The following is a 14,401-nucleotide window of genomic DNA, read 5'->3' on the forward strand; positions in this document are numbered from 1 at the left end:
TGGCTGGCAACTACCCATAACACCATTAGCAAATGCCAAGTGACACTTTAGCAGCCACCTAGCACCTCCTTTGCAACTGCCTAGCAACCACTCAGAACACCCTAGCAACACCTTAGTAACCACCTAGAACACTCTAGCAACCACCAAGCAACGCCTTAGCAACATCTCAGAACACCCTAGCAACCACCTTGGAGCACCTTAGCAATGACCTATAACACCTTAGCAACACCTTAAGGCTGATTTATACTTCTCCAGATGGAAAGTTTTGTTTTGTGTTTACCTCATAGTTAAAGTTATGCACGTCCGCCGGTTCCTGCCTCAAAATGAGCGAGTTTGAGCCCCTTGTACATCCAGGAAGTGTTCAGGAAAAGCAAAACAGCAGCGAAGAAACTCGACACAGAGGAACATTTACACCTCACTGCCAACTAGCGTTTCGGAAGTGTTAATGCAGACCAACAGAGACAGCGCGCAGAAGTATAAATGCACAGCTACGTGCGTTACCTGCGCCGTGGGTTACGCCGGTCACCTGACGCAGAAGTATAAACCAGGCTTTAGAATCCCCTATCAACAGCCTAGCAAGAAACATGCCAATCCATACCAGAAACATGCTAACTTATGTAGTTATAACGGTTTCAAACTTCTATTGTTTAAATTTTAAAACTACTTTAAACTTTCAGACTGGGCTTTCTCAAGCCACCATAAAGTTTGTCTACGAACATTACTTTTCTAGTTAAAAATGTATTATGCCCTTTACTGTTTTTGTCAAAACATTATTTTTTTTATGGGATTTCTTCATAAAAAGTTCACAAGAGCCGTTTTGATTTAAAAGAGAAATCATTCATAACATTATATATGCCTTTACTGTAGCTTTAATTACTGTAATGCATCTTAGCGTTTAAAGAAAATGCAATGCTACAGTATATCATTAACAATGTCAGACGTGAGAAGGCATTTGAAACACTTGTTAAAGCCCAGCAGGCCAATCCTTATCACAGAGCCCTGCTCAGGATTTCTGATTAGGGCAATAATCATGAGAGATTCAAATCAAACAGCAGATCTAAAATATCACTCTGTGAAGCGTGTTTATAGACACTGATGATTTCCATAATCCCTCTGCCAGGCTTTATTATTCTATAAATATGAATGACGACAGAAACGGCAGCTTATTCTCATCTCTCTGATCAACAGATTTAATAAAGACGGGATGTGAGGAAGTTTCTTTCTTTATATGTAATTACTAATTATGTGTAGTGAAAACACTCCACTGTGTTTTAACTAACTCTTAATTACTGAGAGAGATGAGGGTTTAATTAGTGCCCTGCGTCTAAAGGCTAAACCTGATCAACCCACAGCTAGCAAACGCGTTCTCTCTTTCTCTCTCTCGCTCTCACACACGCGCACACACAAACAGGCTAAATTCCAGTAAAGTGCGAGAGTGGGTGTGTGTGTCCAAAGGGATGGAATGTAATTAAGGTGCAGTAGAGATCTATTTTCTAAATGAAAACTCGGCATGAGTGACAGGCCATTACAGAAGAGCGTTATTCTCCCTCCTGAACTAGATCTGTCCTGTCGACCCTTAAGGGAGATTTCTGCCAAAAATTAATATTCTCGATTCATTTATTCATCAATTATTAGAGGGGTGAACCTACACTCATCTCACGGTTCGGTAATTCAATATCTTGGTGTCCCCGGTTGGAGCAATGATGCGGGAACAAAATGGTGACGGTTGGCCACACCCACTTGTAGATTCATTTGCACTTTTCAGAAACCTATAGGTGACGTCACGGATACTCCGTCCATATCTTTTACAGTTATGATCTAAATCTAAAAACAACATCCTCAATAAGACACATACGTCAACAAAGCCAGCTCATGTATTTAGAATTAGCCACAGAAGCTTTGAATGAGATGCATATGAAAATGATCCTACACACAGGAGCTATTTAAGGACAAAACCTACAGTGTATGCCTTAAAATACAATATATGACCCATGTGTTTAATGCAGCATGTGGTAACTGTCAAATAAGTAATATCATTGATTATGGTCTGTTCAAAGCAAGGAAACACAAGCATAATTTATAGCATGATTTATAGAACTCCTGAATTTGTAATTTTAAAAAATTGAGTTGTAAAATTAATTAAATATGACAATCAAAATTGAAATGATAAAACTGATTTGGGTTCCAGTCCTTGACTCTGTTTGGTTGAGCTGCATTTTCCCAAGCTGTTGTAAATTACTCTACAAATATACACCTGTGACTGTTGCTTAGCAACCATTCCAGTCAGTACTGGAGTGGTACTGAGTGGTGGTAAGCCAAACAAACCACTTTATTTGCTTAGTTTTATTTTGTGAAACTGCAATGTGTATGAAATAACTGTTATATAAAAGCAATAAGCTTTGTGAAGCTGCGGTGTACAGTTTATTTCTAACAGTTTATTCTAACAGGAGTTTTATGCTCTCCGCTCTCCACTCTGCCTCTACTTCTTGGGGGAAATTACTGTTTTAAATCAAGAATTAAAACAAAAAGTGGAATCAAGAAATATGAAAAAGGTTTAGGATATGAAGCTTTTTCAAAGTGCCCTACTTTACCTTTAACTTTCTTTCACTTTCTTTCTGTCCGTTTCTACTGCTTCACCTCCAGGGGCCTTTAGGTTTTAGATCCACATCTCCTCCTCAGTCCTTCATTCTCTATCCATAACCTGTCCGCTCGCTGACGGCCAAGCCTCTCTGTAGAGATTTCCTGCCTGAATCTTTGATTGTTACTCACATCCACCCTGTTGTTTTTTTTTTTATTCAGAGACTTTGAGTGCATTTACTTTTCAGCGGGAAGCCATTAGGGAGTTGTATTTGATTGGCAGAAGTGAAAATCCAAGCATTGGATGACTGACAGCAGTGCCAGAATAGTCTGCGAAATAAAGGCCCAGACAGTTTATTGCAGTCTGACTGGGAATTTTGGGGAGTTTATGAGTCTGAAACGTCTCTGCTTCAGTCAATCTCCTCTTTCACTCCTCCCCTCCCCCCGTCATGTCTCACTGCTACATCTATGTATTATTCATCATCTTAATCACTGATACTGTTTGTTCTTTATTAAGTTTTTCATGATTTCTACCAACTTCCTTTCTGTGCTGCTCTCATGAATTCACCCTGCTGTGTCACTTTCTCAGCACCTTTTTCTCTCCTTTTCTTTTGCCGTCTTTGAGCAGCTTGTTTTTCCTCTCTGTTGTTTTCAACCTGTCAAGATTTTCACACTGTCAAGATCCACACATGCTGACAGAGATTTATCTTTCTATAACTTCTACTTTTTTAGCTCTGTCCAGATTGTCTTATCAGCAATGTTTGCAAAGACAAGAATCAAAATAGATCAATTCACTAATGTTAAATTAGTTATTAATTGTTTGTGTTTGAAATCGCCTACTACTTAGTAGGTACAGCATAGGTTTGGGGCAAGTCGACCAATTTGGCACCATACAATGTCTAATGTGAAACATCACGATGGGCGATGGCATCGTTAAATTATTTATTTATGCATAATAAATTAATTCATAACTAATTCTTTATCTGTAGCATACCTTTTCAACAACCTGACGTGCATGGTCTTTGTTTTACCCATAACCAAATCGTAAATAAGTAAAGATAAGTTACACACAAATTACCACCTGTCACTTTTTCCACAGGACTCTGGCATGAATAGTCAGAGTGATCTGTGTTGTTATAATGGCGTCCACAAACTTGGTTGGTAAAAAAGATGCACAGCCAACAGGAACCAACTAACAGCGTCTGAGGTTTTCACTAAAATGACTAAGTGCAAGTGTGAAAGTGAAAGATTGAACCCAACCCTAGTACAGCATTTGAATTTAAATGTACTACTCTGCCATTAGAAGAGTATGTTCTTTAGTGCACAAGTGTGAGTAGTGTGAATAGAACTCGTACATACTACATCCCCTTTTTTGTCATAATCAATTGACCTATTTGCATGAGTTGTGTCGCTTTACTTCCGTTCATGAATTGTCTCACAGTGCATCAAAGGGTAGTGTTATGTATTCCATCAGATGCGTACTTGAGTATTTTGCTGGAAGTAGTACAGTAGGTCATCCGGGTACTTCTCACATACTTTTTTGAATAAATTTGGACATATTACTCTGCTCGCATACTGTTTTGCGTACTATATACACGGTAAAATATGCAAGGTTCCACACAATTCATTTATGTTGTCCCAAAACAGATTAAGTTAACTTAACACTTAACAAATTTATGTGCATTAAACATAAAAAAAATAAGTTGTATAAATGAAATCTCAAGAATTGCATTGTTTCTGTTCATTTTTAAAAGGTAGTTTAAACGAGCAAATAAATAAATTATATATATATATATATATATATATGTGTGTGTGTGTGTGTGTGTGTGTGTGTGTGTGTGTGTGTGTGTGTGTGTGTGTGTGTGTGTGTGTGTGTGTGTGTGTGTGTGTGTGTGTGTGTGTGTGTGTGTGTGTGTGTGTGTGTTTGAGTATTCCGTTGAAGTCAGAATTATTAGCCCCCCTGAATTATTAGTGCCCCTGTTTATTTTTTTCCCACTTTTTGTTTTATGGAGGGAAGATTGTTTCAGCACATTTCTAAGCATAATAGTTCTAAAAACCTATTTCTAATAACTGATTTATTTTATCTTTGCCATGACAACAGTAAATAATATTTTACTTGATATTTTTCAAGACACTTCTATACAGCTTAATGACATTTAAAGGTTTAACTAGGTTAATTAGGTGAACTAGGCAGGTTAAGATAATTAGGCAAGTTATTCTATAACGATGGTTTGTTCTGTACACTATTGGAAAAAAAATGTTTTTTTTTATTTTTAAATAAAAACTGCTTTTATTAATTTATTTTATTAAATAATAAAACAAATAAAACTTTCTCCAGAAGAAAAATATTATCAGACATACTGTGAAAATTTCTCTCTGTTAAACACCATTTGGGAAATTAAAAAAAAAAAAAAAAAAAAAATATATATATATATATATATATATATATATATATATATATATATATATATATATATATAATGGGGGCTGATAATTCTGACTTACAGTGTGTGTGTGTGTGTGTGTGTGTGTATATTGTGTATATTGTGTGTGTGTATATATTTATGTTTTTTTTATATGTTTTTGAATATGGAAGTACAGTGCTTCCCACACATAGGCAGGCCGCCCAGGTATATTTGGTGGTGACCCATGAATAATACTATTATTGTCACTCTTTTACACTTTTTTTTGGTATTCGCACAAGAAGGCTAAACATTTGTGATTGATCAACCAGTAAAAAACCTTCTCAACACTCACACAGACGCTTAGAGACATGTCTTTTGCGCCAAAATGCGCCAACCATAGTTTCTGAATCTCTTAAAATGTCCGGAATTCGGGTTTTACTTTCACTTTCTAAAGTTGCCGTTATTTGTATGCGTTTTTGTATTACCTTAGCGCAGGAGAAACATTAAATAAATAGTCATTTAATAAACGATTAGGATAAACTGTACTGTATAGAGAACAAAATATACTGGCTGCAAAATATTTGTGCACCGTTAGAAATGGCTAATCAACCAATTTGCTTTATTTAAATCTACACTTTTTATTCTAGTAATTATTTTAACTTTTAGCAATTGTCTATTTTTATTCATTTTTTCTGTTATTTCCCATTTGCTTTTTATTTGATTAATTTATTGATGTTAATATATTACATACTCTATCAGGGTTCAACAATAAGGACTGCCCAATGGCCCGGGGCCAGTGTGAGAGATGCTCGGGACAGTAGACAGAATCGTTACTGGCCCAATCGGGTCACTAAATTTTAATTTGCCTGCTACTATTTGTCAGATGCGTGCAAATACAGTCTTAGAATCGAGAAACTATTTGCTCTTTTAAGTCTTTGAATGCTACCTTCTCTGTGATGAACACCATATCGCTTTTCGTTTTCTTATATCTGATTGGATGTTGTGAGGACGTTATTTTTTTCTCCATAACCTGGTAAAAACCAGTACAGCAAAGAGACGGCAACCTGACGTCACATCAAAATATGAGGCTAACAGAAAACGTCTGTTGACATGGGTACAAGACCATGTGGGTTACAAAAATGAAGTGATGTTTTGCTCGGTTTGCCGTCATTTTTAAGTCAGTCACTTTTTGTTTTGCAATAAAATAAATGCACATTTTCCATACTGCTATATTTTACTGCTAAATATTTTAACATTTCTAAAATATTTAAATTCTAGATTCACAGACATTATTTTTGACACATTATTTAAAATATGTGGCTAAGAAATAGCAGTTCACTTTTTTCTTTTGGTGGGGCCAGTGAAAACTTTGGCAGGGCAAGTAAAAATCTGAACCACTGGTCCAGTCGGGCCTGTAGAAATAATCCTTAACGTTGAACCCTGTCTATACATATCTAAAATGCTTTGACAATACTATGCTAAATGTTATACCAATAAAGCAACTTTATAAAGAGAGGGTGACAGAGCACACCTTTCAGTCAGTGGGTACACAAGGCTCCTAAATAGCACAAAAGTAAAAGAAGTAGTGGATTTATTTTATTTCAATAGCCTTTGTAATAACTTTATCCCATTCATGAAAAGAAATGTCACAGTAATAAACTGTGTCATAATAAATACACAATACTTTTGACATTATTTACATTTATGTGCTGTGGGTAAAAGGTGCATTTTAATCTGGCTACCACCGCAAGTGTATTTCATACCTGTTTGAAGCACTTAAGTATGCAATTTTTGGACAGAGCCAATGTTTTTTTCACATCTAACTCATCCTGACTTTGTCCTGTGGAAATAAATAACACAAATCCAAAACATCCATATGCTCAGAAAGGTTTTCTACCCAATCAAAGCTATTTTAGTGCGCAAACTAACCAAATAATTAATCAAAAATAGATTTATGTAGCCATCTGAGTCATCATCTGTGGATCAGATTATCATACAGACCAGGTCTCCTTTAAGTGGTCACAGTAGGCAGAGACCTAGCAATCACAGAGTGCCTTGGCAAGCATGAGGCAACACCTGTGTTGGCTGCTTTTGCATCGATCATTTCTTCAGAATATGTAAATACCTAGTTTTTCTTACCAATATTCCAGCTTGTTCCACCTCCTGTGGCAGGACGAGCTGGTAAAAGTGGTCTGTGATTGGACAGCTCAGTTTTTTCCTCTATACCTCTCTTTCTCTGTTTTTTTTTTTTACTTTCTCCTGTTGAATAATTCATCTCAGCTTCTGAGTTGATGTCTTGCCTTTAACAGGCCAGTCCCTCACATCCATTAGCATAAAATACATCTTTAACTTTGTTCTCAGTGTCTCTGTAAGGGATCTTTCATAAAGTGCTTCTGCCTAGTTGCTTCCTCATTGATTTCAGCTCTCACTCAGATTCTTGAACCAGCTATTGCAAACGCAATTTTTAGCCATGTCACTTGCGTGTTTACACCTCTCTAGTGTAAAACTATCACCTCTGCATCTGTTCTCCACCCCCAGTCTCCTCTAAAGACCTTTCATAATGGCTTTTGGCAGCTCGTCTCCTAAATGTTAGACCTGCTAGCTCTCTCTCTCTCTCTCTCTCTCTCTCTCTCTCTCTCTCTCTCTCTCTCTCTCTCTCTCTCTCTCTCTCTCTCTCTCTCTCTTTCTCTCTCTCTCAGCAGGCTGAATGCAGAACTGCTTGCTACCCTTGGCAGCTATGAGTTGTGACAGTGCTAATTGGCTCCTCCCTCGCTCTTCCATGATACTAAATTCAGCGAGTGTACAGTAAATGGCACATGACGCCACTGCATCCAGTGCACTGGACACTTCCTGTTTTTTTTTCTGAAGAAAAAAAAAAGAAAGAGGGAATATAAATATCATTCACAGAAAGTTAGTTGATGAATGTATGGTTTGAGGGATAAAAAAATGAATGGATGGATGGATCGATGGACATTTTGACGGACGGACTAATGAATGGACGGAAAGATGGATGGATGGATGGATGGATGGATGGATGGATGGATGGATGGATGGTTGGATGGATGGATGGATGGATTGATGGGTGGATGGATGGATCGATGAATGGATTGGACAGATATTTAGATGGGTGAGAGGGTGGATGGATGTAAGTATAGGTGGATGAATAGACAGATGGATTAAAGGACAGATAGATATCAATAGACAGAAAAACTATATAGATAAAGAGATAGATTGGATAGATGGAGAGATTTGAATACAGATTAACAGATATATGGATGGATGGATGGATGGATGGATGGATGGATGGATGGATGGATGGATAGATGGAATGATGGGTGGATGAATAGACCGAGATGGATTAATGGACGGATAGATATCAATACATAGATTAACTAGATAGATAAAGGGACATTTTGACAGATAGAGGGATTTACAGATAGATTAACAGATATATAGATGGATGTGTGTATTGTTGAGTAGACAGAGGGATGAATTAATGTACAGAGATATCCATACATAGAATAACTAGATCAATAAATAAATACATGGATGGAGCAGTGGATGGATGGGTGGACAGATGAAGGGTGGATAAATCAATTTATATTTACATAAAAAAAAAAAAAAATTAGACGGGTGAGTGGATGGATAGAGGATAGATAAATCAATTATTTACATATAAATATAGATGGATTAACAGATAGATGGATAGATATAGCATGAATGGATACACAAAGGATGGCTGGAGGTATGTGCAACCCCCTATCCATAGCTTAATCCTAGTGGCTGTCTTGTTAATATTCTGTTTCAGTCCATGTCTTCGATATTTCTACCCTAATTCCTAGTGCTCCCTCAGACGTCGACACAGATTGTTTACATGTTTTGTTGTAGGTGCCCATTACCAGCCATTACCAGCACAAATGACTCCCAGCCTGTCAGACAATCACACTTTACACACACATTCACTCTGCAGAGTCATTAGCTGTGTCAAAGTGGAACACACACTCAATGGCTGTGTTTATAAGTGATTAGGTGTGTGCTGGTGTGTGTCCACGCTGAATAAACGCCAGAAAAACATGCTTGCTTGCACATTTTTTTATTGTAATGGGGGTCCGTGTCAAGCCTGAATACACTTTCATAGCAGCATTCAGGCACATTAGAAGACAGAGCTTTAAACAGAGTAGCCAAAAACGGCATAACAGGGCAAATAATAACTGTCTTCTCTTGTCTCCACTTGAATGGGTTTTCACTAATCTAAGAGTTTACACTTGGCAAATTAGAAAAGTTTTGTCATTTGCAAGGAATTTTTAAAGTTGCTTAGTTTAGTAACTGTCGTAATCAAAGTTTAATACATTTTACAAGTACTTCTTCTCCATCCACTAGCAGTGTATGCAAGCTCTTTCATGTAAAGTTTTTGTTTTATGACAACAGGGTTCTCAGTCCCTGATAAAGCAAACCTTTAAATGACTGATTTGAAAAAATATTTTTGAAACGCATGAATGATATATGTTTAATTTACAAACATGCACAATTACTTGTCAACAAAGATAATAGTGGACTACAGGACCATATCCAAGTGACATTTACACCAACTGGCATGCATAATATATGGCATGCCACCGACCGAATAATTCAAAAAAAAGGAAAAGATTTATTAAAGAAATTTAAAGAAATTTTTTGCATCAAATGCAAAAAAAAAAAATTAAACAAAAAAATGGTGCTGGAGACCGATTAGGCAGGCCAAGTCACGCAACTAGCGCAAGCTTCTCTTGAGGGAACAAATGAGGAATTCTTTTATCCTACGCTCATCACCTGCAACGCAGCACACCTGTAATGCACTTCAACCTGCGCACATGAGGAACAAGTGACCTCAAGACAATAGCGCCATCTAGTGGACATCCCAGCATCAGCAAAATAAAAGAAAAAAGAAACCTGTAACAAATGTGTATTATTAAAGTGCCTTTAAAGCTAGACATTCTACTCATCTTCCTCTTGATGATGATCATCTGATTGCGCTGCTCTTCTGAAGTAATCCACAACTTGATCTTGATGGTGAATCTCCTCCAGAAATGACAGTGACTCTTTGTTTAAAAGTTTGTGGGCGTTAGAGTACTTGCTGTCATTTGACGTGCGTTTGACTGTACTTCGCATTCGTTTCATACAGATTACAAAACCAGAAAAACTTATCAAATGCACTGGGTTCATTTAAAAGTACAAATTTGAAGCTTTATTTCTTATGACTGTGAAGCAAGTGTTCGCTGAGATTCCAGTGCGTTTGTTGACCACCAAACTGTCATAAAAGCACTAGTCTGATTCAAGCTTTCCCCCGGAGACTTCCAGCAGCACCCATATCTTGTCTAGCAGCAACACTCCTATGTCATCTGTTGTTGCTTGGTGACCTTCAACCATTTTCCCAGAGTATGTTAAACTGACAAAACATTACTGCAGCTCTGATACAAGTTTTGCTTTGGAGAGAATTAAAACGCACTGCAGTATTTGCGGGTGTTGTGTTTGAGGTAATTAGTCTACCGAAATAAGTATATTCCATACAATGTACAAAGATGATTGGTCGGTTCTTCACACGTGACTCATGGCGTTCTGAAAATTTTCAACTGCATGTGCCTGGAATATGCGAGTGCTGCTTCACTTGCGCCGCTTCCAAAATGCACAAGTCAAATTTTGAATGATTGTTTGACTAAAGATGTATTGTTATTTTTAATAAAGGGCATAGTTTGCCCAAATATGAACATTTGCTCGCCATTTACTTAAATGATTCTAAACTATTCTGAATTTCTTTTGTTTTGTTGAATGCATAAGATATTCTCTTTCACAGGATTACATTTATTTTACATTATCAATTTCAATATCCAGTCGTTTATGTAACGAGTATGTCTCAAACATTTATTTGATTTGTTAGGAGTATTTCTGAATGTCTCCAATAGACCTAAAGAATGTCACTGATGTGCCCTGAAGTAAAGTGAAACGGTCATATAAATAAGTAATAAATTATAATCATAGAAACTGTTTTCTTGAAGGTAGTTATCTATCCTAACTGAAAGGCGCTCCCATCAGTCAGTCAGTGTGTATAATCTTAAAGCGTTAAGCAAATAACGCACCACTACTACGATTACAGAAAAGTTTGCTCAATTATAATTCACTTGCTTTTTATTACGTTTTGGTTCAATGATAAATCAGTATAAAAATACCAGCAACGACTGAATGTTTTGAATGAGAAGCTGACATGTAGATGTGGTGGGAATACATTTTGGTGTGTCGCCTCGCCATGGCAGAATGAATGTAGTGGAAACAATGCCATAGTAGGGCAAAAATACCCAATGGCCGTTTTCTCCCATCATTCTTTAGCATATTCACCTTCATGTTTAACAGAAGAGAATAATTCAAACAGGTTTGGAACAAGTAAAGAGTACTCTCTTTTATCCAGCTAACCTCAAACTTTTGACAAATGTGAAGCTGAAATCTCACCTTTATTGGTTTCCCCTTGTTTCTCTCTGTCTATCTGCAGATCACACATCTGTTGGTGGGCTGGGTGATAGTTTCTATGAATACCTCCTGAAAGCCTGGCTGATGTCTGACAAAACCGATGCCGAGGCTCGCAAGACCTACGACGATGCCATCGAGGTGAGGGCTGCTGGCCACTGTGTCATCTTTTGTGTTGTTCTGTGCTGCATTGATGCATCTCCGTTCATTTTCTCTTTCTCTCTCTGTCTCATCCTGCAGGCCATCGAGCGCCACCTCATCCGTAAGTCTAACGGGGGCCTTACTTTCATCGGGGAGTGGAAAAACGGCCACTTGGAGCGCAAGATGGGTCACCTGACCTGCTTTGCTGGCGGCATGTTTGCCCTTGGGGCTGATGGCTCACCAGATGATAAAGCTGGACACTACCTGCAGCTCGGGGCAGAGATTGCTCACACCTGCCACGAAAGCTATGATCGCACTGGTTAGTGGATAAAGAGGGGCAAGAGAGGAACAAAGAGTATAAACAGGGTTCCTGAGGATTTCTAAAAAGTCTATTTGGTTGTTCAAATTTAAGGTCTTATTTTTTACTATGTACAGGTCGCACGTTGTGGGTGATGCTTAGATTTAAAAATATTTAAACGTTTTACTAATTAACATGAAAGAATGGTTTCATATCATTTGATCTTTCTATTCATAGGGCTTTGCAATATGTATTTTCAATGATTATATAATTATTGTTTAAAAAAAGGTGTGCGTGATTTGTGCAGTTATTTGTAAGATGCACATTGGCTCTGTAGCCTCTTTTCCATTGCATTGCACTGCACAGTGAAGTTCGGTTTGGTTCAGATTTGAACTGCTCTGTTTGAATTACCACTGCAGTTTACTAGTACAGTAGGTGTGAATTTCACTATAGTTGTGCCGCCTCTACTGCCCTGACTTTCTGAAAAACATTTTCATTCTGGGTCTTTCCATCAAGCTCCTGCTGGATCCGCTCCTCAGACACAAATGAGAGGAATTTCTGGATCTTGTCTGCTGACCAATATGCTTACATTTCAGGTGTCTTTTTCTTGCAGTGGTATTGAAATGGTTTAGTTGTGCAAAGCAACAATACAGCAGTGGCTGCTGCTGACTATTTAGGTAAAGGGGGTTTGATGGTTACTTGAGGAAATCCAATGGCGCTGTAGCGACGATCAATAGCTGATCAGCAGTATTTTGTTAACGCCATTTTTCGGTTGGAAAATCACCTGAGGTGTTGCTTAAAAAAGTACCAGGTACTAGGTACAGAACACAATGAAAAAGCTCCCAAAAGTAACCATTGTTGTACCAAACTGTGCTGTACTATGCAATGGAAAATATCTTGTCTTGATTTATGTTTTTTTCATATGATGTAGTTATATCACAGAATCATAGGAGCGAGTTTTTCATTTTTATGTAAGATTCAGCTCAATTGTTGATGTGATGTTTTACTACAGCTTAAAAAGCAAAAATCACCATTCACCTATTTTAATGCAGAATTTTGACATGCGCATAAAAAAATGGAAGATGGAAATGCCAAGATGGGCATACACTTTGAAAATGTGCATAAAAAACTTATGCACTTAACTGAGTAGGGCAAACTTTTTATTTGATAAGAAAAGATGCACAGGAAATATGATAGAAAGACTTTTACCAAACAAATTCCAGTATGTGTATTAAAAAAGGTCATGTGATTTTCTTATAAAAGATCATGTGATGATCTCCAACCAACCAGCAGGCTGAGAACATTGTAAAAATATCTGAAACACCTTAACCATTTTAGTATTATTGTATATTATATTATTTTTTTGTTTATAATATTATTTTATATTATATTATGTATATTATATTATTAGTTACCTCTGGAACTGTCATAAGAATCAGCGCTCCGTGTCTCATACCTTCAAACGCTACGACGTGTTCATTGCGTGTCGGCATCGTCTTCTGATTCGCAAGTAATTTAATAAATAAGGAAAATATTTGTTTTTGTTGTTGATATTTGGCGCCAGTTTATCAGGAAGTGACTATTTTGTCCTCTATGTCTTGTTGGATGGAAATGCTGCTTTATTCACACATCTTTTATGCGATAGTTCAGTTTTTTTATTCACATTTTTGGATGGCAGCATAGCTACTGTGGGTTACTTTTAAACATAATAGATGACATGATTTTTTTTCACAAAATGTCAACAAAATTTAATCCAAGTACAATTTTTTTTTTCTGCTCAATGAATAATTTGATTTACATTTTTGTTAAAGACGCTGTCTTGCCTCCACCTGCTGGTGGCTTTACTTTAATATTTAAAGTAACTTTTATTATGAAAAACTTTAAACTGTCATGTGTACAAATTTCAAATGTACACACTGAATTTAAAAGAAATTTCTAGCATTATGTGTGCAAATTCACTGTAAATATCTTAATGTTCAAATGCCTTCTATATCATCTAACTTTTATCGACAAATTCTTCCGCATTATACATATATAGACCATTTTGAGGGATGTAAACAAAAACATTGATCTCAACTGATTTCCTGTTTTACATTTTTCATTTTTATTACTTTCGAGAATCCAAAAAGAATATTGATAATGTTATGATAGCTGCATTAACGTGAAGTTATGATTGAATTGCCTTTTGTTACCGTTATGAAATAGTTTGAAAACAAGCAGTAAATATTCATGGGTCAACGACATGACCACATTGAAATGGACTACAGTATATAGTAATATTGCACACCCCTAATGTAGTCAAGTTTTGTTTATTCGAGTCTTAAACAAAAATCACTGAAGAAAAATGCTTGAGATTATTGGGATTCTAATTTTTGTTGCCATGATAACACCACACAGGTTATTTCAAGATTGTGCCATTTCTATTTCACACATCTTGACTGAGAGGCGTTGATGGATTGCAGCTCAGCCATCACAAGCACTCAGA

General features: G+C 36.9%; 1 protein-coding gene and 1 long non-coding RNA gene across 3 annotated transcripts in view; one reads left to right on the plus strand and one right to left on the minus strand.

Annotated features, from left to right (window-relative positions):
• LOC141376109 (uncharacterized) overlaps positions 1-14,401 on the minus strand; it is a 607,180-nt gene that overhangs the window by 203,019 nt on the left and 389,760 nt on the right. The gene's annotated exons all lie outside the window — the stretch shown is intronic.
• Positions 1-14,401, plus strand: part of man1a2 (mannosidase, alpha, class 1A, member 2) — a 214,567-nt gene that overhangs the window by 184,446 nt on the left and 15,720 nt on the right. For both annotated transcript variants that reach the window (NM_001256622.1, XM_005167537.5), the window contains exons 10-11: positions 11,503-11,618; positions 11,718-11,937. In NM_001256622.1, coding sequence (NP_001243551.1) covers positions 11,503-11,618; positions 11,718-11,937 — 336 coding nt within the window. The remainder of the gene's footprint in view (positions 1-11,502; positions 11,619-11,717; positions 11,938-14,401) is intronic.

This window comes from Danio rerio, chromosome 9, assembly GCF_049306965.1.
Source record: "Danio rerio strain Tuebingen ecotype United States chromosome 9, GRCz12tu, whole genome shotgun sequence".
NCBI lineage: Eukaryota > Metazoa > Chordata > Actinopteri > Cypriniformes > Danionidae > Danio > Danio rerio.